Source organism: Sporothrix brasiliensis, assembly GCF_000820605.1.
Source record: "Sporothrix brasiliensis 5110 chromosome Unknown Cont22, whole genome shotgun sequence".
NCBI classification, from domain to species: Eukaryota; Fungi; Ascomycota; class Sordariomycetes; order Ophiostomatales; family Ophiostomataceae; genus Sporothrix; species Sporothrix brasiliensis.
The window spans coordinates 1,771,242-1,795,856 of NW_024467141.1; the positions used below are offsets into that span (position 1 = coordinate 1,771,242).

At 55.9% G+C, this 24,615-nt stretch overlaps 8 protein-coding genes across 8 annotated transcripts; 4 read left to right on the forward strand and 4 right to left on the reverse strand.

Annotated features, from left to right (window-relative positions):
• Positions 1–959: 959 nt before the first annotated feature.
• Positions 960–3,748, reverse strand: SPBR_08139 (uncharacterized protein; the record flags this gene model as incomplete). Its single annotated transcript, XM_040766377.1, has 3 exons — positions 960–1,796; positions 2,196–2,985; positions 3,057–3,748. 3 exons carry the CDS (start codon positions 3,746–3,748, stop codon positions 960–962), a joined length of 2,319 nt encoding a protein of 772 aa, XP_040614778.1.
• Positions 3,749–6,535: 2,787 nt separating this feature from the next.
• Positions 6,536–7,935, forward strand: SPBR_08449 (aspartic endopeptidase (AP1); the record flags this gene model as incomplete). The annotated part of the gene is made up of 2 exons (XM_040766687.1): positions 6,536–7,783; positions 7,852–7,935. 2 exons carry the CDS (start codon positions 6,536–6,538, stop codon positions 7,933–7,935), a joined length of 1,332 nt encoding a protein of 443 aa, XP_040614779.1.
• Positions 7,936–8,381: 446 nt separating this feature from the next.
• On the reverse strand, positions 8,382–9,326 carry SPBR_08598 (uncharacterized protein; the record flags this gene model as incomplete). Its single annotated transcript, XM_040766836.1, has 2 exons — positions 8,382–8,493; positions 8,551–9,326. 2 exons carry the CDS (start codon positions 9,324–9,326, stop codon positions 8,382–8,384), a joined length of 888 nt encoding a protein of 295 aa, XP_040614780.1.
• Positions 9,327–10,200: 874 nt separating this feature from the next.
• Positions 10,201–12,187, forward strand: SPBR_08268 (mitochondrial precursor protein import receptor tom70; the record flags this gene model as incomplete). The annotated part of the gene is made up of 2 exons (XM_040766506.1): positions 10,201–11,869; positions 11,955–12,187. 2 exons carry the CDS (start codon positions 10,201–10,203, stop codon positions 12,185–12,187), a joined length of 1,902 nt encoding a protein of 633 aa, XP_040614781.1.
• A 1,285-nt stretch (positions 12,188–13,472) lies between these two features.
• Positions 13,473–14,640, reverse strand: SPBR_08532 (syntaxin 1B/2/3; the record flags this gene model as incomplete). The annotated part of the gene is made up of 3 exons (XM_040766770.1): positions 13,473–13,820; positions 13,905–14,405; positions 14,542–14,640. 3 exons carry the CDS (start codon positions 14,638–14,640, stop codon positions 13,473–13,475), a joined length of 948 nt encoding a protein of 315 aa, XP_040614782.1.
• Positions 14,641–17,127: 2,487 nt separating this feature from the next.
• Positions 17,128–18,092, reverse strand: SPBR_08588 (U3 small nucleolar ribonucleoprotein IMP4; the record flags this gene model as incomplete). The annotated part of the gene is made up of 2 exons (XM_040766826.1): positions 17,128–18,018; positions 18,087–18,092. 2 exons carry the CDS (start codon positions 18,090–18,092, stop codon positions 17,128–17,130), a joined length of 897 nt encoding a protein of 298 aa, XP_040614783.1.
• Positions 18,093–18,671: 579 nt separating this feature from the next.
• On the forward strand, positions 18,672–22,215 carry SPBR_08104 (regulator of nonsense transcripts 1; the record flags this gene model as incomplete). Its single annotated transcript, XM_040766342.1, has 2 exons — positions 18,672–18,991; positions 19,095–22,215. 2 exons carry the CDS (start codon positions 18,672–18,674, stop codon positions 22,213–22,215), a joined length of 3,441 nt encoding a protein of 1,146 aa, XP_040614784.1.
• A 1,413-nt stretch (positions 22,216–23,628) lies between these two features.
• Positions 23,629–24,496, forward strand: SPBR_08624 (uncharacterized protein; the record flags this gene model as incomplete). Its single annotated transcript, XM_040766862.1, has 2 exons — positions 23,629–23,874; positions 23,945–24,496. The coding sequence occupies 2 exons, from the start codon at positions 23,629–23,631 to the stop codon at positions 24,494–24,496; spliced, it is 798 nt and encodes a 265-aa protein (XP_040614785.1).
• Between the last annotated feature and the right edge of the window lie 119 nt (positions 24,497–24,615).

Here is a 24,615-nt window from a genome sequence, read left to right on the forward strand (position 1 = left end):
GGGAGCGGGGCTCTCGCCGAAAGGTCCATCTCTACGCCCAAGCTGCAAAATAAGCTAGAAACGAGCAGACATTTCCTTGTCTTCTTCCGTCTTACGACTCTCGCATCGATCCAGACAAATGAATTCTGCGATGGTCTCAACATCTACACCAACAGCCTTGCATGGTCAATGTCGAATATGGGCATCTGACAGGCCAGGAAATTAAATATTCGCTGCGCCTCAGTGCCCAGTGTGGATTTTCACATAATACGGACCCATTTCTGAGCTTGAGAAGCGCAAGTTGCGCAATATGCCGCCGGAGCTTTGCCGTGGTTTTGCAATCGTGTCCCGATCGAAATGCTTTTGCTGTGTTTCCACCGTCTTCATAAGTCAAAGTCGTGTGCTTCTAGAATGCAGACGTCTGCACTAATTCATTTAGCGTCTGAGTCACGCGAGTTGTTGTAAGTGCCTGATATCGAGCAAATATCGTCTTCTCAGGATATGTGCTAATTTTGTAGGAAAGGAAAACGAAAGCACGAAATTACAATAAAAATTGTATTTCTTGACTTCCAAGATAACTAACACAGGGGTAAACAAAATACGTGGACAAGTGCCACGTTTTGTAAAAATAAACGAGGACATAGTCGTCACAAACTTGTACATTTGCCAAGACATCATCCATGCCTGTAGCCTGACCATGAATCCATCACTGCACGTTGGAAAAAGAGTTACACATAATTTAGAAGTCAATTGACACGCTTTAGAATGAGAATTATCCAAGTATGAAATAAGAGCGCGATGGAAGATGCTGCAACGATATGCAATCCGCCGGATTATGACAGTGGTTTGGAATGCATGATGCCAATGATTTACCGGATGGAATTCCTGTACACGGACGAGGTACGGAAGAGGAGGAGTACTAAAAGATGGGGACCAGATGAAAGGGAATGAGATGAAGAACGAATGGTATTGGCCAAGCATTACTGCGGATAGTACATCATGCCAGGTTGCCCTCCATAGTAGTATCCTTCAGCAGGTGCCGGCGTGACCATGGTGCCCATACCGGACATGAATCCGCCTTGCGGTGCCGGTGCTTGGGCATATCCCGGATAGGTTGGTACCGAGGGCATCTGGGAAGCATCCACGTAATATACCATCCCATTCACCTCCTGTGCGACCATGTTGCGAGGGCCAGCACTCGCTCCGCCGGATGCATCAACTTGACCTGGTTGGCCATAAGCGGACACGGGACCTTGTGGCGCGCCACTAGGGACGAAGCCTGGCATGTTGGCTCCGGAGGTCATAGTTGACGGGTACGTTGTTGGAGTGGCGTAGTAGTATCCTTGCTGCTGCGCAGGTTGCATGACATAACTACCTGGGGCGCCGGCGTAATACGCTGGCCCGCCAGGCGTGCCTATGTTGTTTTGCTGCGGGTATGACATCTGTTGCTGGCCTGGCATGTTTGGCTGGAAAGGAGCAGCGTGGATGGCCCGTTCGGGAATTTGTGATAAAGGCGTGCCCGTGGTGTGGGATTGATATGATGGATGCCGCGAGTGCGATTCAGCGGGCGGGTAGCCAGACGGCATTGAAATAGGCACCTGCTGGTGGAATGCCATAGAGTACGGCTGCGGCGCTGAAGGCTGCATGGCACCAAGCGCGGCGGGGGATTCGATATTTTCGACGGAAACAGCTTTCTGCGGCCGGGGTTGGTGCATAGGCAGACTGAGACTTGGTCGGTTTTCTTGGAACGTCGGCTTCTGCGGCAGTGGATGGTGCTGAGGCGGTGGGACGCTACTGAGCGAAGAAGTCTCCGAAGGCTGGTGAGACTGGGATGGTTGGGAGGGCTGTGAGGGCTGTGATTGCTGCGATGTTTGAGATGGTTGGGAGGATTGAGTCGGTTGAGGAGGCTGCGGTGGCTGTGATTCCTCAGACGCCTGGGCCGGTGGGGCAGGCTGTGATTGCCCAGGCTTTTGAGAACTGGGCCGCGAAGGTGAAGGCGGAGGCCCTTGCGATGGTTGCTGGTTCGGCTGCGGGTTCAAAGCCGGTGCTGCCGGCAGGGGGGCATATGGAGGCTGTTGCTGGGAATAGGAGGGCATGGGAATGGGGGCAAGCTCCATTGCAGGAACGATCATGGGACCGGGCACAGCTGCAACGGGCATGCCCACCGGCATACCAACGGGCTGAACAGGGGGTCCAGCGGCAGGCGGTAGACGCACGACCGGACGGGCTGTGTTTTCCATCGCCATGGGCGGGCGGGAAATAACCGAGCCGGCTGGTGATATAATGAAGTCCCTCCCGGTGTCTTGGGCAATAGACGAACGACGACTAAGAGCGACACTGGGGGAATACATGCTGCCGTTGTAATAGCTTCCACCAAAGACACTTGTGCGGCGCGAGAAACCCGACACGGAGCCCATAACAGACTTGTTGCGACCACCGCGGGTGCGCTGCTGATTGGGTCGCAATGCGCGAGGAATAAAAATAAACGACCGGTCTACTGCTGGGAAGATTTGCCGTTTTGGATGGCCTGGCAAATCGATGACAACAGCCTTGTCTCGCCGCAGCGGGGGCCGGTGGTCTGGTAGTTTGGTGTATTGCATGGCCTTGAACTTTTCAAAAAAGGCGGGCTCCTTCATCGGCGGGAAGAAAACGCGGACGGTCACGATACCCAGTGGCTTCTCGACCGACATGGACCTGTTGATGGGCGTGGAGCTCGGTGGACATGTCGGAATGACGGCCACGGGGGGAGGGACGCGGGTGCCACCAAATTGGCTGCCACCATATTGGCTTCCGGCATACTGGCTCCCAGCATACTGACTCCCAGCGTATTGACTTTCGGCATACTGACTCCCGGCGTACTGGCTGTTCGCGTAGTGGTTGACAGCGTCATAATTCTGGCGGCGGGGGATCGACAGGCGTGATGGGTTCGGTTGCGTGACCGCTTCGTGCATGTCATGAGTCCACGGTTGGCTGGCAATGGGATCGGCCTGATTGTGGAATTGATTACTGAGGAGAGTTAGCGACGTATTTTGTGCATGATGTGACAACAAACAGATACACTACAAAACGTGACATACTGCATAGGGGAGAACGATCCACCAAAGCCGCCACGGCGACCACCTCGTCCAGGCCTACCAAACGGTCTGAAGCCATTGGCAGCAGGGCCAGCACCGCGATGATCGTGCATAAAGAAGGCACCTCGGTTCGGTACAAATGAAGGATCTTCGTCTCTCCGCTGTTTGTAGAGGTCGTGTTCCCGACGTTGTCGATCGTACGCCGTCTCCCGCCGAGGCGGTTGAACTGACGACGACGAAACAATGGCAGGCTGGGGCTGTTTGATGGAAGGTGCCGTAGATTGTGGCTGGCTCGAAGGAGCGGATGTCGAGGACGCCTTTGCGGCTGCATCCACGGTGCTGTCCGCCGCATCGGCCGGTGTTCGCAGTGCGGATCCGCCGGTTGCCCCATTGCCACGCGCATATCCTTGTCCTCCGCCTGTCCGAGCAACCGGTCGTTTGTCGTGTGCCGGAACGGTTGGTGATGCATCGTCCACATTACTGGTATCACTGTCGTGCACCGCGTCTTGCTCATCGCTGGCGATAGAGCCTTCCGTAAGCGAGTCGTCGTTAACCAACTCCACGGTGCTATTGGCGCCGCCCTCGCCGACGTCTTCCTCTCCTGCACGCCGACGGCGGCCCACGGCCCTTATTCGACGAGATACATTGAGTTTTTGTGTGGGGTTGGGAGAGGGCGTGGCGGTAGCAGCAGCCATTCTGTGCCGCGAGGTTTGCCTGTAGCGGTAGTCGTCTCGCCCGTATATGCGCGGCCGAAAGCTCTGTTTGCGGAAAGTAGTGAAATGGCGATAGCCGCTAACGGTGTGAGAATGTATCGATGTCAGGGGGTCGGAGTCACGAGAGAGGTGGTCGAGGGCGGATGACACGGAGTCGTGTGAGAAAAGATGGAGCTTGGATGATGCGTGTTGACTTCAGTGTGCTTAGGAAGCAGAGTGGAGAGGATGCCGAATCGTTCGTTGTTGGATGAGGAAGGACGTGTCAAGACCCGCTGATATCGAGCTCGGTACGGCAGGAACTGGAACCGTCAAGGGCAGTAGGGGCGCTCAAGAGCGAAGGATGAAAGGTCAAGGGCGACCGGCAACGTAATATGACGGAAAGATCGAAGGCAAGGCGGGACGGAGTCCGGCTAGAGGACGAACGTGACGATGACGACAGACCAACATACGGCAGGTGCGATGGTGATGAAGTCAATGGCGTCGGGGTGGGCTGCGATGGATGACGGATCCCCGGAGCATCAGGCGGCAAGCAAGGAAGGAGCGTTCGAGTCGTAGCCAGCAGAGATGTCGTGGCTTGACTGTCTCGGACGGACTGTTGTTTCGATCTTTCCTGAGTAGATATTTGGGGATGGGGTTGAAGCTAACGCCGCCAGACAGTACAAAACAACAACGAAAAGAGGAGAAATGGCACTAGAGGGGGCGAAAGTGAATTAAACGGTCAAGGTGACTTGCTGTTGGTGCGAAACAAGCTGGCTCTAGGAGCTGGACGGTGCAGAGGACGACGATAAAGTTTTTCGATTGCAGCAGAAAGCAAACGTGCTGCAAAATAATGAGCAAAAAACAACGGCAATTCTGCGTCCAAAAACCGAGGGCACGATTACGATGGCACAGGAAGGCACGACCAGGACGAAGAACAGGAGGAAACGAGAGTTGCATTGGGAAAATTAGGGAGGAAATGCGGCAGGGCAGGTGCTGGCCCCGTCCCAGGCGTGTTGGGGCTGCTGCAGGGGGGGTGCTGAGTGGAGCTGTCGCCATAAAAGCTATGAATCCCCAGCAGCGCGGAGTGGCGCTTTCCTATTCTAATATCGGACAGCCAGTCCAGAGCCAGTTGTTTACTGAGACATCCTCCAACGGCAGAAAGCCACAACGCTAAGTGTGCAATATGGCTCCAGATTTCGGCAGCGGTCGTTGGTGAAGATTAAAGACAGCAAGAGCGATGCAGTGCATCAGTACGGCGACAAAAGCAGATATGGGAAACCGCGACTGGGGACATGGACGGCAGTGATGAAAACTAACGAGGCAAGGGCAATGGGCTCATTGACCAGTGGAAGCTGTATGCCGGACGCGACGTTTGTGACAAGGCAGCAACGCATGTTTACTCCTCTCTGCTCTGTGATTGGAAACCGATGTCATTGGAGACGGAGAATGACTGGTGGCGGCAAGTTTTGTGAAAACAGAACCTCTTGGGTCATTGGGCCAGTGGTCTTTTCTCGCATGCATTTCCACAGTCTCTATTTCTTCTTCCTGCCGTGCAACTTGACATATGTTTATGCGTGGCTGGACCGCTGGAGTATGCAGAAAGAGCAGTGGAGTTACACTCTTATGCTCCTGCCGCAGCAGGACTCTTTGGCTATCACCAACCGCCAAAATGGCAGGCATTGACACCAGTCGACGAAGCGTATCTAATGTGGGCCTCTTTGCTATGATGTAGTGGTTGCAGCTTCCTGTTTCCTCCCCCGCCCTCCTTGCTTTCCCCATCCCAAAGCCCGCTTCTGATGATGGATGCTCTTGTTGACGCTGGCTTTTCACGTACATCTGATCCAATGCGGAGCACTTTTGCACGGCCAATTTGTCAAGGCCTTTCTCCTCCCATAAACCAACATGTTGAGCTACTCCGTACATCTGAATGCACCGGCACCGGCACCAGCATATGAACACAAAATGCCTGACATTACACGATCTCTTTTGCTGGCTGCAGCTTCCCTGTGTCCTTCGTCTAACGAGGAAAGATCGGGCCTTCCATTTGCAATTCATACCGAAGCCTTGGCAAAAGGAAGGTGCAGCCACATTCACGATGAACCACTTGCATCGTAGCATCCGGCACATCGCACTTGCAAGGGCATCGCAGGACCTGCATTGTACCGAAAAACAAAAAAAAAAAAAAAAAAAAAAAAAAAAAAAAAAAAAAAAAAAAAAAAAAAGAAAATAAAAATCAATCCAAAACAGGGCACCAGAAAGTAGGGGCGAAAACCTGCGACTGGGCCATTCAGCTCGATGCCACTACGAACGAAGTACGATGATCGCTGCAGCATCAGACAGGGGAATGACCAATAGCAGAAACATGTGCAACAGATATGCACAGGGAAGGCGCGAAGGTGCAGCGTGACGAGTCATGACGACATCACCTTCCACAAACAGAAACAGTTTCTCGGTTAGGAAAGAACAGGTTTCTCGTCACCTCGTGAACTACGTGGCAGCGGTGTGCGTTGTTGCGACAGACCCGTGGCTGCCCTGCGCACCTTTTCGGCTGCTTTTCCTGATGCCATAAAAGAAAACAAGTCCCCAGTCGAACAGCCATTTTGACCTCGTCCTCTTTTCTGCTCGCGCTCTTCCTGTCTTCTCGTCAACCCTCGGCTCCCTCATCTGTCTTCATCTTGGCCCTGTAATAAATCTATAAACCTTGTTCACTTGCACAATACTTCCTTCGCTCAATCTCCCTAATCATTTTCCCTTGACACCAACTTGATACGCAAGACAGCATCGCCCATCATGCAGGCTGCTTTCAAAGTCCAGCAAGAACTGAAGGCCAGCCGCGGCCTTGAGCGGATCGTGGCCACGGTCAACAAGAACCACGCGCACAATGGTCTGAAGTCTTACGTTGCAGCCATGCGGAAGTTCGACTTCAAGCCCACGATGCCTGGCCCTTATCATATGGGTCTCCGTGAGTTTAGACGGGAGCGCGCCGCCGCTGCTGCGGCCAAGGCCGTCCCTGGTCAAGCTGATGTGCCCAAGAACGTGGACGCAGGCGACGGCACCGGCAATGTCGTTGCCGAGGACCAAGAGAGTGATGTCGAGTATATCTGTGAGGTGAGCATCGGCACGCCGCCTCAAAAGCTGCAGCTCGATTTCGACACGGGCTCAGCCGACCTCTGGGTGATCTCCACGGAGCTTCCGGCCAGCGATCAGAAGAACCACTCTGCGTTTGACCCGACAAAGTCGACTTCCTTTTCCCAGATGGAGGGGTACTCGTGGAAGATCCAGTACGGCGATTCCAGCTCGGCTTCCGGTGACGTTGGATCTGACGTCGTCTCGCTGGGCGGGCTGGACATTCCCAAGCAGTCTATTGAGCTGGCTAAAAAAGTCTCCAGCGAATTTGTCCAAAGCACCGGCGACGGACTTCTTGGCCTCGCCTGGTCGTCGATCAACACCGTAACGAAGAACAACACCGCCAGTCCCCAAAAGACACCAGTCGAGAACCTGGTGGCCAACAACGCGCTGCCCAAGGAGGCCCAGCTTTTCACGTCTTGCTTCTATAGCTCGCGTGACAACAACAAGGAGTCATTCTACACGTTCGGCTTCATCGACCAGGACCTTGTGACTTCCTCCGGCAAGAGCGTCGCGTGGGCCAATGTTGACAACAGCCAAGGGTTCTGGGAGGTCCCGTCCGCCTCTGCGTCTGTCGGTGGCAAGACAATTACCCGCTCCAACAACACCGCCATTGTTGACACTGGCACTTCGCTCTGCCTGCTCTCAGATGATCTCATCAAGGCTGTGTACGATGCCATCCCCGGCGCTAAGTACGATTCGTCCCAACAGGCCTACACGATCCCGGCCACGATCACCGCCGACCAGCTGCCTGCGTTCTCCGTTGCCATTGGCGATACGCAGTTTTTTATCCAGCCCGAGGACTTTATCTACGGTGATGCGCAGGATGGCGTGTACTACGGTGGCTTCCAGTCGCGGGGTAATCTGACCTTTGATATCCTCGGCGACGTTTTCCTGAAGTCGATTTACGCCGTAAGTTCAAAGACCCTCCCCCGAATCGTGCCACTCTCTTGAAGTTCAACTGTTGCTAACAATGACAGATTTGGGACGTCGGCAATGTCCGTTTTGGCGCGGTGCCTAAGATCGAGGCCAACCAGAACCTGGGCGACGGAACTTCGGCCTAGGTTAGCTGCCGTCGGCTTACATTTGGGTTGTAAACATGACATAAAACCTCTTGACGCTATTGTCGTATTCGGAGATGGGAGTATCGCATGCGCGTTGTATTTGCAGTATGTTTCATAGTTGTGCTTCGTTTGACGGCAAGTTGTTTACAGATGACGGCCCGGCATTTGTCTTTTCTTACCGGGGGCAATGAGGCTGCCGTTTGACGCCCCCACGTGGTCCCTTGGCATCGCAATCCTATGTCCAAACACTTCCTTTAGTCTTTATTGATAAACAATAATTGCTTTTTAAAACTTGTTGATGGATTTAGATGTGCAACGTACGAATGTATTGTTCGCTATTATGATTTGGCCCTTTCTCCGTGACGTATTATACAAGACGGTATGCTATATACAAACCTACGTTTACCATGCTGACATGCCTAGAACAAAAGTTCATGCACCGGAGTCTACTGAAGGTTGATTTTGCCAAAGAGATAACCACGAACACCGTTGCTCAACCAGCACTCCTCGCCGTGCTGCAGTGAATCGGCCTTGACCTCTTCCTCTACAGCAAGTTTTCTGAAATCAATGTTAGTAAGGCGTAGTTCGAAATGGGGAGAAGCCAGAAGAAAGTACCGTTCTAGAGCCCATCGCCGAGTCGTCCCATCCAGACCGCCGCTGCCGCTCTCCTTGCCGTACTTTGGTGGCACCGGCGGCGTCACCCAGCGGCCGTTGCGCCAAAAGTAGACGGTGCTGATACTGCCGTCCATAATTACGCCACTGTCGGAGTTGACGAGCAGCACCTCCTTGCGCTCGGGACCTGTGATTCCAGCGCGCATGCGGGCTGCGTCGTACATCTGCCGCCGTGTCGTCTTATAGTGCGTGTACGGCGACGATGAGGTCTTATCAACATCCACGGTTACCTCGTACGGCGTCTGGCCCATGGCTAAACGAAGCTGCTGCAGAAGCGGCAATGCATCTTCTGAGCCGTCCCTGCTCGTGTTATTTGAGTCTGACATGAATCCCGGTGCGGGGAGCTCCGGCGGGAAGAGGCCGGCGAGAGGCGTTGCTGTCGCGCCCGACACTTCACAACCGATCTGACCGTCCTGGCTCAGGGTGATACGGCACCGATTGGGTCCTCCGTTCTCGTTCACAACGGCCTGTTCCAAGACTTCGCCGAGCCGCTGTAGGCCTTCATCTCCCGACACGGCCGCGACCGCCGCTTCCCAGCCCCAATGCGTCGCTGCGCGGAGCAGGCGGTCGCGGTGAAAATCTAGCATGTAGAATGGAGACGACCGGCTGTAGTTCCATCCAGCATGCTTCAACTCTACGTTGCCAGCGACGCTCCGGAGCGCGGCATCATAACGAACGGAGCTGAACAGCTGAAAAGCGCTGCTGTCGGGTGCAGTCATGCTGCACAGGAAATCCTGAGACGGCCGGAGAAACACAAAATCAACAAAAAGAAATAAAAATCAACAATATAAAATCAAAGACGGCAACAGGTCGTGTGTCTAGAAACCATCGCCAGCTCCGAAATGCCAGCATGCAGTCAAGGTTCTGGTTGACTACCGAGCCCCCCTACAGTGCTTACAGTGGCTGTTTAGACCCCGTTTAGGCTACCGTTCTACAGTTCCTTTTGCATCTGCCAAAGCCCAAGTCTGCTGACGAATCAGAACGCCCTTTCGGCCTGAGGCAAACCCTCTTGCCTCTTGCCCGTCGTTACTGCTCGCCGCCACCACAACCCGCCACCCCTCCCCTCACTGGGCCCTCGGTTGGTTGGCCAGTGCGCGCTGCGTTTCTTTGGAACAGCGGGCTGAGGGCCGGTGTTAATTTTTTAAATTTTTTTTCCCGTGTAGCTCCTTCCCGCCCAAGCTGTAATGAGACTTGCCTGCGTAGTTGCTATTAGTGGATGGAGACCGACATCATCGGTGGGCAAAATCCGGTGCGGGAGGCAGAAAACAAAAGAAGCTGGCAGATCCAAAAAAAAGCAGTCAAAAAATTGGCGTTGAGAACCGTCTCGCCACGCACCACCTTCACCAGTCTTTCTCGAGTACACCATTCCTCCACGAGCCGACCATAGCAGACTTAGAACCGCACATCTGATACGACGACAGAACACAGACATTGACTTATTAATTCCAATTCGCATATACTCTCGTCACACCGCCCAGCGCGAGACTTCGTATTATAGGAGAGCCCCCAAACCACAGCCCAGCCGAGAGCAGAGCGTCTTCGTACCCGACCTCTCGACCAACGCACTATAGCCAGAACACCATTACCACAGCCATGGCCGCACGACCGCCCATCGCATCGCCAGTGGCTGCGGTACCGCCGTTTCCGACCGGCGCCGCCATCAACGTCAACGTCCCCGAGAACTCGTCCGTCTGGGACCGGTTAACGACATGGGCCTCCGAGAACAAGGCCGCGGTCTACACAATTGCTGGTATTGCCGTGGTTGTGACGGGCGCGGGCGTGGTGTACTACTCGAAGAAGGCCGCGGCCCAGGAAGCCACGCCAAAGCTGAGCAAGAAGGAGCGGCGGAAACGGAAAGAGGCTGAGCGCAAGGCCGCTGCAGAGGGCAAGTCGGCGTCGGCGACTGAGAGCGACGACTCGTCGTCCAAGAAGACCACGGCCGCCTCCGTGGCCCCCGCCGCCGAGGAGGAGCTGCCCGAGATCACCGAGGCGTCGGTCGGCGCCATGAGCCTCGACGAGCGCAAGAAGATGGCGCTCAAGCTTAAGGAAGCCGGCAACAAGGCATACGGCGCCAAGGACCTGGACCGCGCCATTGACCTCTATTCCAAGGCTATCCTGTGCAAGCAGGACCCCGTGTACTACTCGAACCGCGCCGCATGCTACAGCGCCCTCAACAACTGGGAAAAGGTCGTCGAGGACACGACTGCCGCCATCAACATTGACGCCGAGTACATCAAGGCCCTGAACCGCCGCGCCAACGCCTACGACCGCCTCGGCAAGTACAGCGAGTCGCTGCTCGACTACACCGCCAGCTGCATCATCGATGGCTTCAAGAACGAGGCCAGTGCCCAGGCCGTCGAGCGCCTGCTCAAGAAGTTCGCAGAGACCAGGGCCAAGGAGATCATGGAGACCCGCTCCGCCAAGCTGCCCAGCCCGACCTTTGTCGGCAACTACCTGCAGAGCTTCCGCCCCAAGCCGCGCCCCGCCGGCCTCGACGACGACGCCGACCTCGCCGAGAACTCAGGCAAGGGCCAGCTGCGCCTGGGCCTGCAGTCGCTCGACAAGAAGACGGCCGACGGCTACGAGGAGGCGTCTGCCGCCTTCTCCAAGGCCGTCGCCCTCGGCAACCTCGGCGAGTTTGATGCGCTGGCCTACAACCTGGTTGGCACCTTTGCCTGCCTGCTGGGCAAGCACGAGGAGGCGCTGACCGCGCTGACCAAGAGCATCGAGCTGGACCCGTCCATGACACAGAGCTACATCAAGCGCGCGAGCATGAACCTGGAGCTCGGCGCGCCGTCCATGGCCGAGGAGGACTTTACCAAGGCGCTGGCGCAGAACAAGGACGACCCGGACATCTACTACCACCGTGCGCAGCTGCACTTTATCAAGTCCGAGTTCGGCGAGGCTGCCAAGGACTACCAGAAGTCGATCGACCTCGACCGCGACTTTATCTTCTCGCACATCCAGCTCGGCGTCACGCAGTACAAGCTGGGCTCCATCGCCTCGTCCATGGCGACGTTCCGGCGGTGCGAAAAGAACTTTACCAAGGTGCCGGACGTGTATAACTATCACGGCGAGCTGCTCCTGGACCAGGGCCGGTACCAGGATGCCATTGAAAAATTCGACAAGGCCATTGAGATGGAGAAGGAGACCAAGCCTATGAATATGAATGTCCTGCCCCTCATCAACAAGTCGCTGGCCGTGTTCCAGTGGAAGCAAGACTTCTCCGAGGCCGAGAAGCTGTGCTCCAAGGCACTGATCAGTACGTAGTCCAGGTCCCTGTCACTTTTTTTTTCCCCCCATGGTTCCCCGTATCGGTTTACACGTACTAACTGCACCACCTCCAGTCGACCCCGAATGCGACATTGCCGTCGCTACCATGGCCCAGCTTCTGCTGCAGCAGGGCAAGGTCACCGACGCCCTCACCTACTTTGAGCGCGCCGCCGACCTGGCCCGCACCGAGGGCGAGCTCGTTAATGCCCTGTCGTACGCCGAGGCCACCCGCACACAGATTCATGTCCAGGAGAAGTACCCGGCCCTTGCGGCCAAACTCCAGGGCATGGGCAGCGTCATGCGGTAAGCACGATAATAATAAAAAAATGAAAATGATGATATTCGACGTATATCAAGGATGAGGCAAAACAAGACGAACAGAGAAAAAAAGCATTCTTTTTGGTCTCTATTTTGGGGGTTTCATCTGTTTTACTCTTTTATTTTGCATTACTTCTAGAATCCATTCCTCTTTTTCCCTCTTCAACTATATCTCTCTAACTATATCTCTCTTTCTGCCCTTTTTGTCATTGGTTTTTCTATGGTTCTTGTTGGTCCTGCCTTTTGTAATGGTTTTGTATTTTTCTTCCCTGGCGAATTCCCCTATCCTTTTCAACTCTTCCCTCTACAGCAAGAGACACGACGACCCCGAAACGCCAAAATAATATGATCCAGAGGGCCAGAAGGGAAATACGGGAAACGTTTTGTAGGGAACAAGGGCCGCCGTGAGTGGCGCCGGGGATGTTGACAAGGAAGGTCAAGAGCCAGGGAACAAAGGGACTCGCTTCATATTTTTTGCCTGGGATCTGGGTACCTTCATTTTCTATCCTTCTTTAGGTGTCTGTGGTCGAACACTCTCCACACTGTATATAGCACGTCTCGAAAAGCTTTACACTCAAGTCTACGCAGTGACTCGTAAAAGTAGCAGGGACCGAAGAATCCGAGTTGTAAAAAAAGAAACCAGAAATTGTTATTCATATCAACAGAGGTGGTAATAGTATAACGAACCAAGGGAACAAAAAAGACTAATAAGTGGAAGGGCGGGGGCAAGATGTAGTATCTTTTATCGAAAACAGCAAAACAGCATACCATCAAAGCAACTTGCTCGCCAGCTCGGGTGGGAAGTCTGAACCCGAAAGCTGGCGCTTTATAGACACAGGGGTGTGGGGGGTCCGAGGCAGCCTCTCGGTCAGTGTAGGAGTCGAGAACGGAGGAGGCAAGACTGAACACGGCCACCCCCACAAATTAAGAGTTTAATATAAGGGGCAATCCCAAAAGATTCCATTGCTTTTCTGTTTGTCCAAGTGTAAACAAAATAAACATCTCAAAAAAGAAAAACCAATGGGCCTAGACGGCAGCCAACGAAATGTGGAGGCAGAGGAAATGTCGGGGTTCGAGACGCAAGATGTCGTCGGGTGACAACGGGTATCTCCTGCTATTGGCGACAGGTGGTAGTCGGGTGATGGAGATAGTGGAGGAGGAAAGGTGGGAATGAAACGGAGGCATAAACAAGAGGAAAGACGATGTATAAGAGGCGAGAAGTCGAGAAGGCGAAAAAGCACAGTCGAGTCGGGAGTCGGTCAGTCGCTGCCATCTCACTTGTTGCTCTTGGATATGCCGATGCCAAGACCAACACCCAAAGCGATGGCAAGGATAATGAGGACGACGACGAGGAAGCACCACCACTTGAGCTTGCGGCGCTTGCGCGCATGCTCAGTAGCACTGGCAACCTGCTTGTTGGCGCCCTCCAAGTTGCCGACAGTTGCGGTCGTCTGTTCGTTGACCTGGTCGAAGATGGGGTCCTGCTGGACGACGAGCGTGTCGAGGTCGTTGAACAGGCCGTTCAGCTCAACAATGGACTGCTCGATGCGCTGCAGCTCGTTGTGGCGGGCGCGAACGGCACCCAGGACGGCAGAAGCCTGGCCGGAGCGATTTGTCCGGAGCTGCGACGAAATTAGCAGATGAATGGGAGAGAGAAAAGAACGCGCAACGACCAGAGAGAGAAGGGACAAAGGGAGGATACATACAGCAGTCTGGAAAATGCCCTCGCTGCCCCAGTCGGCATCGGCGGCCTGGTTGACTTCCTCCTCGGTCGCGTCGGGGTTGACGATGCGGTACTGGCGGGAGATCTGCTCGCGGTAACGCTCGCGGTACTGCTTCTCCTCCGTCATGTAGCCCTGCAGCTCGCGCTTGAAGTCGTTGTTGAGGGTCTCGAACTGGCGCTTCTTGAGGGCGTGGGTGCCGTCAGAGGTGCGCTCGCAGTCGCGCTGCAGGATGCGGAGCTGGTTGCGAATCTGGGTGTTCTTGAGCTGGGTCTGGGAGACAAGCTGCTCGAGCTGCTGGGCCGCGCTCGGGTCGTTACCGCCGAGGGCGCGCTGATGCAGGCCGGCGATGGACTGGACGCTGGTCGTCAGGGCACGGATCTCGCCGCGCACGTTTGATACCTGGGTCAGGTACTCCTGCTGCGACATGACGGGCGCGCCTGCTGCAGGGTCTGCCTGGCCGTACGGCTGCAGCTCATGCTGTTCCTGAAGGGCAAGCAGAGCGGTTAGATGCTGGTGTAAACAAAACAATACAAACCACAGCATTGCGTATCCTGGATCACGCATAACGGTCGGTGCCGAGGCTTGCCATTCCGTCTGCTTCAACACGTTTTCGACTTACCGGTGCACCGTAGCCGTTCTCGGCGGCGCCGGCATTCTGGTATGGGTTGCCCTGGTACGGGTTGCCGGCCGGCTGGCCCTGGTACTGGTTGTAGGCCATGGCGGGAGATGTGTCTGCGTTCCGGACGGGCTCAATTGGTCGACGTCTTGACTGCAACTGCGGACGCGGATGCGGATCGCTACGCGCGGAGAGTTTCTGTTTGGGCTGTGGCTTTCGTTTTGTTTCGTTTCGTTTCGGACGCCCTTTTGCCTGGCGCAGGACCAAGGAGCGGTCGAAAAGGCGCACGGAAGCGGTCGAAAACGCGAAAAGGGGCGTACGATGATCCTCTGTTTCGCGTCGTCGAATTGTCAAAGGATTCCGACTTTTGTGTGAAATCGCGACGGCGATGCAGGCTCTGAAAATGCGCAAAAAACACAAAATAGGAAAAACGAAAACAAATCACGGGGAGTTTGCTTTCGTGTCCGGCGGCGTCCGGTAAAGTGGTAATGAGAAAGGAAAAGTACAGGGGAAGGGAGCGAGATTGGGTGGAGGGAAGAAGAAACGTGAGAATATGAGGAGAGCAGGGAAATTAACGTAAAAAAATATGTGTAAAAAATAATTGGGAAAATCAAGCAAGCACAAGAAACCAGGCCCAGACGACAGGGGACATGGGCATGTGCAGTAAGTAATCCTCAGCGGTCATTGCAGCGCTGCAGGCTGTTCGGAAGATGGGGCTAAAAACAAGCTCCAGTCTGACATTCTTGCTTCTTTGGGCAAGACGTGTGGAGCAAAGCTGTGCTCCGTGCTGCCATTTGCTCCTTCCAGTGAGATTCATGGCACAATGGTTTGCTCTTTCCCGGACTTTATGGGCTTTGCTTCAGTCGCCGCATCTTCGTTTATTTCTTTGCTCGCTCGCACTTGCTACATGAATCGATTGTTGGCGTGCGGCATGCTTTGTACGGAAGGCGCGCTGTGTGCTTCGTGTCGCCAGGCCTTGTTTAATTCTGCTGCCTTGACGCGCAGCGTTTGTGGAAGGTGGCTCTGGTGGACTCTCACCACTGTTACCTGAAGAAAGAAGGAGCGTAGGTAAGCTGGCAGTGTGGATCCGTTTTGCAACAGTTTACGAGTGCACTATCGATACGCAGGGAAGGCGCCCCACTCGCAGGTTGACGAAAGTGGCTGAGGCCTTTCCGAGGCGAATAACAGAGAAGAAAGGACTGAAAAGTCAAAACGGAATAGCCCCGGCTTCTGCGGATACAACATATATCCTTCGAGCCAGCAGTCTTTGACTTTACGGGCTGACAAGCGCCGTCAGCAGATGTGGACTGGCTACAGAAACAACAAGAGAAGGAGGCTGACGGTGGAAGGCGGATTGAGGAAGGTGCGACCTGTCCAAGTCCACACTCTCAATGGCACACTAAGTCGGACAGAGCGGCGTTTTGTCGGCCTGCCAGAGGCGATTGAGGAAGTCAACTCGAGAAATGAGCCTGAAATGAGGACCAATACACCAAACCATGAGCAACGACGCACAGGCAAATACTGGCAGATGAAGATGAACACTGAGCCTGAATAACGACCGGGCACCATCCAACATCTTTCCTGTTTTGGACTAGCGCCAGATTGAGTTTTAGCGATGCGAGAGAGCGGGGCCAAAAACAAGGGACGGTTCTGGCAAGACCCCCAGGGCCCGCAGTTGTGTAGCAAGGGCCTGGCCACTGTTTATCCTCAGTATTACGGAGTCAGTATTACCTAGAGACGTTCACCGTCCCGCCAACCCCATCGGTGCAAATACGATCCCAGCGGCCGCGTCGCCCAGCTTGGCCGGTCCCGTACCCGCATCCTTTGGAGGGCGGGTTCATGAGGCTGAGACTTGGCCGCAAAAGCAGGTGTTGCTGAGAGACAGTGTCGAAAACGTGAATCCGCTTGCAAGAACCAGTCTTTCTGGCCCTTAAAATACGTCACTTGTCGCCCATCGCCTTTCAGGCAAGGCTGTGGAGAGACATGCACAGCACTTTGTGCAGTCGATAGTCTGGTAGTCTTTGCTGCAGGCCGACAAAAATAGAAGTGGAAATAGACATAAACTCTGTTGCCTAACCGAGAAGCTTTTCACAAGGCTAGCTGGTCGAACGCGGATTGGCAGTGGCAGAGTGGTTCTCAATACAGTTCACGAAGTTCTCGCATTTGTGCTGAAAGATAGAGTTCGCTTCTAATCCATTATGCTATTTACAATGAGCTATGATCGTAACGTCATGCACATCATGTGCGGTATGTGCAGCAGTGTGCTTGTCCGCCAAAGCCAAGCAGCCACACTGATGCTGACGGAATGGTATGCTGTGGTCTGCTCAAGGGCAACGCGCTGAGTGATTCTGTTCGTGCCCGGCAGCCCGGCAGCCGTGGTGCCTCGTTTCCGGTGTCGAATGCCTGCCCATCTTTGGACATTCTAGGGCTATGCTTGCCTGGAGGTCCTATATCGTGCATTCCCGTGACTGTGGAAATTCCGTAAGAAATCCCGCGAATTGCCGCTTGTCTCTTCGCAGTGCCGAGCCGATTCTGTCTTGCCCCGGCTCTGTCGCTCCGCCGGATTGCCTAATCGTACCATCGCCCCCCTCACAAGTAGTCCTTCTTGCGGCTGGTCCGCGTAAACTGGTTCAGGTGCCACTCGACGTGACCGTCCTTGTTCTCCAGTGTGCCGCTGCGGATCTCAAACAGCTTCATCGACATGCGCGGGCCAACCTCGGACAGTTCCACGGCGTCGTGTGCCGTCCGCACGTACACGTAATGCCGCACCTCGATGACATCCTCAATGTTCTTGAACACCACCACGCGGTTCGACAGCTTGGTCTTGCTTGTGATCGGATCCCGCGGCGGGAACAGGTGCTTGAGCACCTTGCACACGCGCTCGCCCAGCCGGCTGGTGAAGCCCTCGAACATGAGGTGCGGGTACGCCTCGGACACGCTGCCGCGGATGCTGCCGGGGATGTCGCCGCGCATGAGCACGTTGTGGAGCGAGAAGGACACGGTCGGGCCGTGGGGGAGATGGGAGACGACCAGGCCGGTGGGCGTGCCGCGGTGCTCGGACAGGAGCACAATGTCGGTCAGGCCCGCCGAGTTGGCGGAGCGCACGCAGTCGTCGAGCACGAGGTTGCCGCGGTTCAGCCGGATGGACGTCGGGATCAGCAGCCGGATCTCCTTGCTGAAGGCCGTGAGGCGCGTCGACGACGACCGCGACGTCGTCACGAGGATGCGCGGGTCGACCAGGCCGCTCATCTGGGCGTACTCGTCGTCAATGTCGAGCTGGGCGTTGGCATCGAGGTCCTCGCGCGATTCGTCGTAGGCAAAGTCCTTGCGCAGTTTCTTGTCGCTGGCAACGGCCTTTTCGAGCGGCCGGCCCTGCGCAATGGCGTTGCGCAGCTTGGCGCGTTTCTCGTTGATCTCGGCTTCCTTGAGGATCATCGCCTTGCGGTAGAGATAGTCTCTCCGCTGGCGGACTGTTTTACGCTGGGAGAGTTAGCAGGCAGAACTACAGTGGTCTGAACAATACAATGGTGTTCCAAGAAAGAACATACAAGCATAATGGCGGACGAAGCGACGCTGCGAAATATGTGTGTGTGTGTGTGGTGTGAAGACGCATGCACAGTGTAGACGCACCAAGTCGTTGCCCAGTGTAGTAACTAAAAAAAAAAATTGGTGATAAGTCTTATCGATAAGCCAGGTCCACTCAAAAATTGTCAGTCTGGCACGTGACGAGCCTCGACAGGCAAAAATTGCTAACAAATACCGGCCAGCAAAATTGCCCCGCACACAACAGGCAAGGCTTGCTGGCTCCCCTGATAATAATCGACTGCGCTTTGCATGCACTGAACCAATCGTCGGAATCACGACGTCGACAACGCCCCTCGCGTTTGCCTCTCCTCTCCTTTGCAATCCGCCTCCCGCTGCCTTTTGCAACCAGGCACGCATGTCGCAACACCGCAGGCGGATGGCACTCAAGCGTCGACTTTCTTGACCCAAAACTACATCGACATTTCGAGACCCGACAAAAGTATCACCAGCTTCTTTCCAGCGCCCCATCGTCACCAACTACCATAGCGACAACAGAGCGTCCCTCAGCGCTCGCTACCACCGACCCACGACCCGGGGAGCCCCCTACCATGGAGGGCGCCTTCAACCATGTGGGCAACCACCTGATCTCCGACTCGGCGGCCGCCATTAAGGCTGACGACAACGACGACCTGTCTTCAATCGACCCCGACGAGAACCTGCTCTACAACAAGTATGGCGGGCACGACGGCCTGGGCAGTGCCACGCGCCGCCGCCAGGACGACGACGACAACGACAACGGCACCGAGGCTGCCTTTGACGACGCGGACAACGATAGCGTTGTGAGCGCCCTCGCCGACAACGTGCAATATGCCAAGCTGGAGCCCGAGGAGGAAGAAAAGGAGCAAGAGCTGCCTGCCCATGCTTGCGTGTAGGTTTCTTTCGTTTTGGTTTATTTCCCCCTCTGGCTCTCTGTTGCCGTCTCCGTCCGCCCCTCTTGTCCATGCTCTGCGCTAACTCTAACTCTGCCGCAGATACTGCGGCATCCACTCTCCCGCCTCTGTCGTCAAGTGCATGATCTGCAACAAGTGGTTCTGCAGTGCCCGCGGCAACGTTGGGTCCTCGCACATTGTCAACCATCTCGTCCGAGCCCGCCACAAGGAGGTCCAGCTGCACCCCGACTCCTCGCTCGGCGAGACTGTCCTCGAGTGCTACAACTGCGGCAACCGCAACGTCTTCATCCTCGGCTTCATTCCCGCCAAGTCCGACACTGTTGTCGTCCTGCTGTGCCGCCAGTCGTGCGTCTCCAACACCTCCGCCAAGGACATGAGCTGGGACATCAACCGCTGGCAGCCCCTTATCGAGAACCGCCAGTTCCTATCGTGGCTCGTTGCCCAGCCCAGCGATGCCGAGCAGCTGCGCGCCCGCCACCTCCCTGCCGCTATGATCGCCCGCCTCGAGGAGATGTGGAAGGACAACGCCAGCGCCACCGTCCAGGACCTTGATGCCGCCGCCGGCGTCGACGACGACCCGCACCCCGTCCTGCTCAAGTACGACGACCCGTACCACCACCAGAACATCTTCGGCCCCCTCGTCAAGATGGAGTCCGACTACGACAAGAAGCTCAAGGAGGCCCAGTCCGAGGACAACCTCGTCATCCGCTGGGACTTTGGCCTCAACAACAAACACATGGCCAGCTTCATTCTGCCCAAGATCGAGTCCGGCGACGTCAAGCTGGCCGTCGGCGACGAGATGCGTCTCAAGTACAAGGGCGAGCTGCGCCCGGCCTGGGAGGGCGTCGGCTACGTCGTCAAGATCCCCAACAACCAGTCCGACGAGGTCACCCTGGAGCTGCGCAAGACGGGCAACGAAAAGTCCGTCCCCACCGAGTGCACCCACAACTTCTCGGCCGACTACGTCTGGAAGGCCACCTCGTACGACCGCATGCAGTGCGCCATGCGCACCTTTGCCGTCAATGAGCTGAGCGTCTCGGGCTACATCTTCCACAAGTTGCTTGGCCACGAGGTCGCCGTTGCGCCCATGAAGACGACCCTGCCCAAGAAGTTCACCGCGCCCGCGCTGCCCGAGCTCAACGGCAGCCAGATCAGCGCCATCAAGGCCGTGCTGTCAACCCCGCTCAGCCTGATCCAGGGCCCACCCGGCACTGGCAAGACCGTCACCTCCGCCACCATCATCTACCACCTGGCCAAGCTCAACAACAGCCAGGTCCTTGTGTGCGCGCCGTCCAACGTCGCCGTCGACCAGCTGTGCGAGCGTGTGCACCGCACCGGCCTCAAGGTCGTGCGCCTGACGGCCAAGTCGCGCGAGGACGTCGAGTCGTCGGTCAATTTCCTGGCCCTGCATGAGCAGGTCCGCATGAACGACACCAACGTCGAGCTGGCCCGCCTGCAGCAGCTCAAGAACGAGATCGGCGAGCTGTCGAGCGCGGACGAGAAGAAGTTCAGGCAGCTGACCAAGGCGGCCGAGCGCGAGATCCTCAGCAACGCCGACGTCGTCTGCTGCACCTGTGTCGGCGCGGGCGACCCACGCCTGTCCAAGATGAAGTTCCGCAACGTGCTCATCGACGAGTCGACCCAATCGGCCGAGCCCGAGTGCATGATCCCGCTGGTTCTGGGCTGCAAACAGGTTGTTCTGGTCGGCGACCACAAGCAGCTGGGCCCTGTCATCATGAACAAGAAGGCCGCCAAGGCCGGTCTGAACCAGTCGCTGTTTGAGCGCCTCGTCAAGCTGGGCTTCTCGCCCATCCGCCTCGAAATGCAGTACCGCATGCACCCGCACCTGGCCGAATTCCCGTCCAACATGTTCTACGAGGGTTCCCTGCAAAACGGCGTGAGCATCGCCGAGCGCCTGCGCAGCGATATCGATTTCCCCTGGCCCGTGGCCGACACGCCCATGATGTTCTGGTCGAACCTGGGCAACGAGGAGATCTCGGCGTCTGGCACCTCGTACCTGAACCGCACCGAGGCGTCCAACGTCGAGAAGATTGTGACGCGCTTCTTCAAGGCCGGCGTCAAGCCGGCCGACATTGGCGTCATCACGCCGTACGAGGGCCAGCGCAGCTACATTGTCACCACCATGCAGAACACGGGCACCTTCAAGAAGGAGAGCTACAAAGAGGTCGAGGTCGCCTCCGTCGACGCCTTCCAGGGCCGCGAGAAGGACTACATTGTGCTGTCCTGCGTGCGCTCCAACGAGAACCACGGCATCGGTTTCCTGTCCGACCCGCGCCGTCTGAACGTCGCGCTGACGCGTGCCAAATACGGCCTCGTCATCATCGGCAACCCCAAGGTCCTCGCAAAGCACGACCTCTGGTACTACCTGCTGGTTCACTACAAGGACTGCAAGTGCCTCGTCGAGGGTCCCCTTAGCAACCTGCAGCCGTCTCTGCACCAGTTCAGCCGCCCCAAGAACAGCCACCGCCCGCCGCGTGTGTTTGGCAACGGCATCGGCAACGAGACCAGCAATGCCGGCCTCGGTGTGGGCGGCTTGGGCAACGGTGGCGGCCACGGCGGCCCCGGCGGCCCCGGCGGCCCGGTCGGTGCTGGCGGTGGCCGCTATGGTCACCATGGCCAGCACAACAACCACGGTCACAACGGCAGCGGTACGCGCGACTTTGACACCGGCTCCATCATGTCGTACATCCCCGACGACGTGTCGTCCATCCACAGCTCGGCCATTGGTGGTGGCGGCGGCGGCGGCGGCGGTGGCGGTGCCAACCTGAGCTCCGCGTACCCGGCCATGTTCTCGAGCTTCAGCCCTGACCAGTGGCCCGGTCTGCCCGGTGCCAGCGCCATGGGCCGCTCGGGCGGCAAAGGCCGCAACCGCGGGGGAGGTGCCGAGAGCGTCGCCGGCGAGAGTGTGGCCAACTCTGAGTACACCGACATTACCGCGGGCTCGAGCGTGATTGGCGGCAAGGGCGTGGGCCAGGGCGGCGTCAGCCTCGGGGCGGGCCTGCACGACACGGTAGCCAACGGCCGCATGACGTCCTTCAGCCAGAGCGACCGGCTCAAGGACTACGTCGAGAACAGCGGACGCCTCGCGAGCGGTAACGGCTACCGGCGCTACGACGACGACCAGCAGAGCATTAGCACTGCGGGCTTTGCCAGCCAGATTGGCGGCTCGGGCTATGACTGAGTGTCTGGGCAAATGACAGTCTGAACAAAGGCGAGGAGAAGAAAAAAACGACATTTTTTTGGCATGTCTCATCCACGACAAATGGCCCACTCTGAAGACAACAGATGGTGGTTACAATATGCATCCAAGATCCCTCCAGAGCCGGAATCATTCGGTTATCAACATACGCCACGTGGATACGAGAACCACGGCCAATGACGCTCGGCCGCCTCCTCTACTTGCAGATTTAGCGTTGGTGGCCGACGTCCAGCTTTCAAAGGCAGTATCGTCATATTCCTTGCAGGGCAGGCAACGGCCCCTGGGCTTCTCACGTTGAGGCCGCTACTGTCCGATGTAGCTGGAAATGTACCGTGTTGCCCATAGAACTGGGGTCTCTTGTCAAGAGACGGCATACTTGCCGTGGCAATATTGCAAGACTGTAACTGTGTTTCCCTCACGGAGGGCACAGACTATCCCAGGTGCTGTGATGACCGAGGTCCGATGCAACAAGGTGGATACGGTTATTTGTTCGCCAAAAGGATGGCAGGAGAGAAGTCTGTATTTCGAATGGGAAGACGCAGGAAGAGTGGTAGAGTGAGGCCGAATATAGATAGGGGTGTTATGTACGGCAGAGTGCAAAGGGAGAACAGGGGATGAGCACTCTGGTTGAGACAATTACAGTTTTTATCTAGATTTCATGTGCTGCGTACGGTGACTCCCATTTTGAATGTGTTGTATCGTGAGTCTTGAGTCTTGGTGATAATGAAATGTGGAATACAAGCTAGCAATGCTGTGTACTTTACAGCTTTGGAGTATTTGTATTTAGTTCTGCAACAGTTGCCGATATTTACGTTTTAAGATGAAGCATGTACGACACAGCATCAATCATGGAGAAATCATACTACTCTTGTTTCTCTTTGTGATCAGAAGTTTTTACGTTGTTTAGTTATTTTGTATTTATTTATTTACTTATTGTATAAAAGAACGAAGTAGAACAAAATCAATTTTATTTCACTCGATTTTCAGTTCTTCAAAGGCCTCTTATTGTCGCCGTTTCTTTCATAATTCCTATATCCAGGTTGTTGATACAGTTTGTCGTAACAAAAAGGGGACAACACATTTAGCTAGCGCTCTAACGCGGATGAAACTCAACGCCGGATCAGCGCTGCAAGTGGAGCAAGTTGTGCCGAGCGAGCTGTAAGTTGGCCCGTCCCGGTTTGCCAAACAGAGGGCAGCCCCTCCGATCGACCTTTCCTCTTTGGGTGCATAACAAGCTCTTGCCCTCGACGACGTATCTTGTTTGCTCTTTCCATTTTCTTGGTGTTACCTCCTTCCCTTTTCACGATATCGCCTCGTCAGCCTCCTTTTCCCATCGTCGACTTGACTTCTAAACTTTGCATCTACATACACCCCTTTTGCAAATCCCACAACGAAATGGCCACCTCTACCGATGCACCGGCGCCAGCTTGTGCTCTTCCGGGCGAAGACGACGACGTCAACCAGCGAGAGTTTTCGGGCACCGTCCGCACCGACAACAACCTGCCATCGCGCGGCACGCTGAAAAAGACTGCCGATTTGCCTGTACTCGACCGCGAGGGAAAATCACATCCTTTCAAGAGCCTGTACGAGGACTTCACGGGCCAGACGCTCGTCGTCTTTGTCCGGCACTTTTTCTGCGGTGTACGCCTTCTGACCTAGTGTCTGGATGGTGGTCTTCCAAGCGCTTCTTGCTAACCTCTCCTCTCCCCAGAACTGCCAGGAGTACCTTCGCCTCCTGTCGCAGGCAATCCCGCTCGCAACGCTTGCCAAAGCACGTACGCCGTCGCAGATCGTCGTCGTCGGCTGCGGTGATCCGTCGCTGATTGCCATGTATGTCGAGGCCGCCGAGTGCGTCTTCCCCGTGTACGCGGACCCGACGCGCCGTCTCTACGACGAGCTCGGAATGGTGTCGACACTTTCCTTGGGCGCGCCACCCGCGTACATGAAGCACACCAACATGTGGGCGTCCTCGTTCCGGTCGATTGCGCAGGGCTTGCGTCAGCTACCGCGGGGACTGGCGCTCAAATCGGGGAACCATCGCCAGGTCGGCGGCGAGTTCTTGTTTCGAAAATCGACGGCAGACGATGCCGTGTCTGTGACGTGGTGTCACCGCATGAAACACACGCGGGACCATGCCGAGACAGACGAGCTGCAGGCGGTGCTCGGGTTGGAAACCACGGCAGCCGAGTCGAAGTCCGAAAAAGAGCTTGCTACACCGGTTCCAGTAGCAACCACGGCCACAGAACAAACGGCGGCGGCATAGGAGAGAGCACTTACTCTGAAATACATGCCCATAATTGAATCAGTGATATCCCGGCGGGCAAAATAGCAAGTATGTACTGCCGGCACATATTTTTAAAGGCAAAAATCCTTTTATTTCAT